This window comes from Fukomys damarensis, unplaced genomic scaffold (assembly GCF_012274545.1).
Source record: "Fukomys damarensis isolate Sample0158 unplaced genomic scaffold, DMR_v1.0_HiC HiC_scaffold_16, whole genome shotgun sequence".
Lineage (NCBI taxonomy): Eukaryota > Metazoa > Chordata > Mammalia > Rodentia > Bathyergidae > Fukomys > Fukomys damarensis.
Window position 1 is genome coordinate 95,082,308 of NW_022900928.1, and position 2,014 is coordinate 95,084,321.

General features: G+C 45.5%; 1 gene segment (V, D, J or C); it reads right to left on the bottom strand.

Moving 5' to 3' along the window:
• Positions 1 to 902: 902 nt before the first annotated feature.
• Positions 903 to 2,014, bottom strand: part of LOC104850672 — a 4,443-nt gene continuing 3,331 nt past the window's right edge. The window contains 1 exon segment of the V gene segment in view: positions 903 to 1,234. Within this exon segment, the coding sequence occupies positions 903 to 1,234 (332 nt within the window).

Below are 2,014 nucleotides of genomic sequence, written 5' to 3' on the forward strand. Positions count from 1 at the left end.
AAAAAAAAAAAAAAAAGCCAGATCTGGCAACCAAGGACAGGAGATTACCCATAATATTTCAAGACCCACCACAGCTCAGCAATGAAAGGGATGTGACTTCTGCTGGGGTAATGTGTGAACTAGGGCGTGATCTTTTTGTTATTGGTTTTTCCATCTATTTGGTCAACCATTCACTTACCTACCCCTTCTCTTTAAACTGGGTTCTTGATATAGTAAGGTGGCAGGGAAGAGGACAGTTAACACCCCTTAAACTCTGGTTGGGTAGAAAAATAATCAGCTAGATCTGAACGATTCTAACTGTACTAAATTCTACTGAGTAACAGGCACATGATGCCTTGTGAGCGCATAGAAGGGCAGTTGAGCTTGGCAGGAAGAAGAGCAAACTTCCCTTAGGAGGGGCACTGCTGAGCCTCAAGTAAGGCTTGGCTTCTAAGAAAGGAAAGCTCTGCATCGCTGCAATTGGATGAGGGGCTGGCAGCATGGATGCAGTAGAAAGAAGAGAGAAATGGGAAGAGGAAAGATCTCATAGGACTCTAGAGAGCAACAATCCTTATGAAAAATTGTGTGGCAGCAGAAACCACATGAGAGATGGCTCTGGGGCATAATTCTCAAGAGAGGTGCTATGGTTCCAGGACAAGGAGCCCAGGTAGGTCCAAATCACAAGCCATGTTCCCTAATGCAAGGTGTAGACTCAAGCCTAGAGCTAGAAAAGTCAGTCAGGGAATCATCATCAAGGAGTAACAGTGGAGACCTCTGTATCCAGGGTTGGACCCAGGCCTGGCTGAGATTGTCTGGAGATGCACACTGACAGGGCAAACTCAGTATCCTTGCAGCGCCAACATCCCTGTGCTGAAATCCCCACCAGGGCGTCACTGAGTTCCAGGTGCAGGGCCTCGCTGGCCTTAATGTGCAGAGAGGAGGCGGCTGTGTAACACTGTGGAGTAACTACTGGCACAGAAGTACACAGACGTCTGGGAGGGGCTGGCTGACTCCAGATTGAGGGGGAAGTTCTCACTACTTGATCTGGACACAGTGTACCCATCAGGAATGTCTCCTTTTTTAGTGTCGTTAACATCATATGAGTAATAGATGAGCCTCAGCCCCAGCTCTGGATCCTGTCGGTACCAGTACATGCTCTCATGTTTCAGATCTTGGGTGCAGCTCAGTGTCATGTGCTGGCCTATCTTCAGGACCTGGAACTTGGGGATCTGAGTGACCCCAGCATTCCCTGGACCTACAGAGAAAGAGAAAAAAGCTGATGCTGTACCCCCAGTGCAAAGGCTTGGACTAGGACCTGAAATAGTAGGCCAGGTCCCTGCCCAGGACTCACCCGCCTGCAGGAGGTAAAAGGCCACATGGCAGAGAAAGCTGAGGCTCATGGCAGTTCCCCTGCAGAACAGAGGAGTCTTGTGGGCCCCCATCAGGCAGAGGGGAATGAGGTTCTTTAGGAGGAGTCATTGTGAGTCTCCAGGCTCCCTGCCTGGGCCCCAGAGGTTTCCTATCACTGGGGGCCACGCCCCATCCCCCTCAGAAACAAATCTAAAATGAATGCATACTCATACTCCAGATCTTAGAACGGAACACTTCCGTCTGAACTGACCTAAGTTATTACTGACCTTTTCACAACAGTTTTTATGTTCTTGCCTATTCTGTTTCTGAAATGATATAAATTCCCAGTTACACAATAGTTTTCGTTAAGCATTTCTGTAGTCTAGAATATTAGCTAAAAATCCTTGTGACTAGTAGCTTTGGACCCATGTTCCCAAATTCTCCTCTGTGTTATCATATACATTGCTTCCAAATCACTGACCAGTTCATTTAAAATGTGTAATGTATATATCATGTGTGTATATCTATACACACACACATATATATATCATGATATATAATGTGTATATATATAAAATTTATGTATCAGTAAAGTTTATTGTAAATCTCCAGATAGGGTTGTATGTTACATTCTGCAATTAATTTCATGTAATAAATAATCAGATGTGTGTGTATGTGTGTGTGT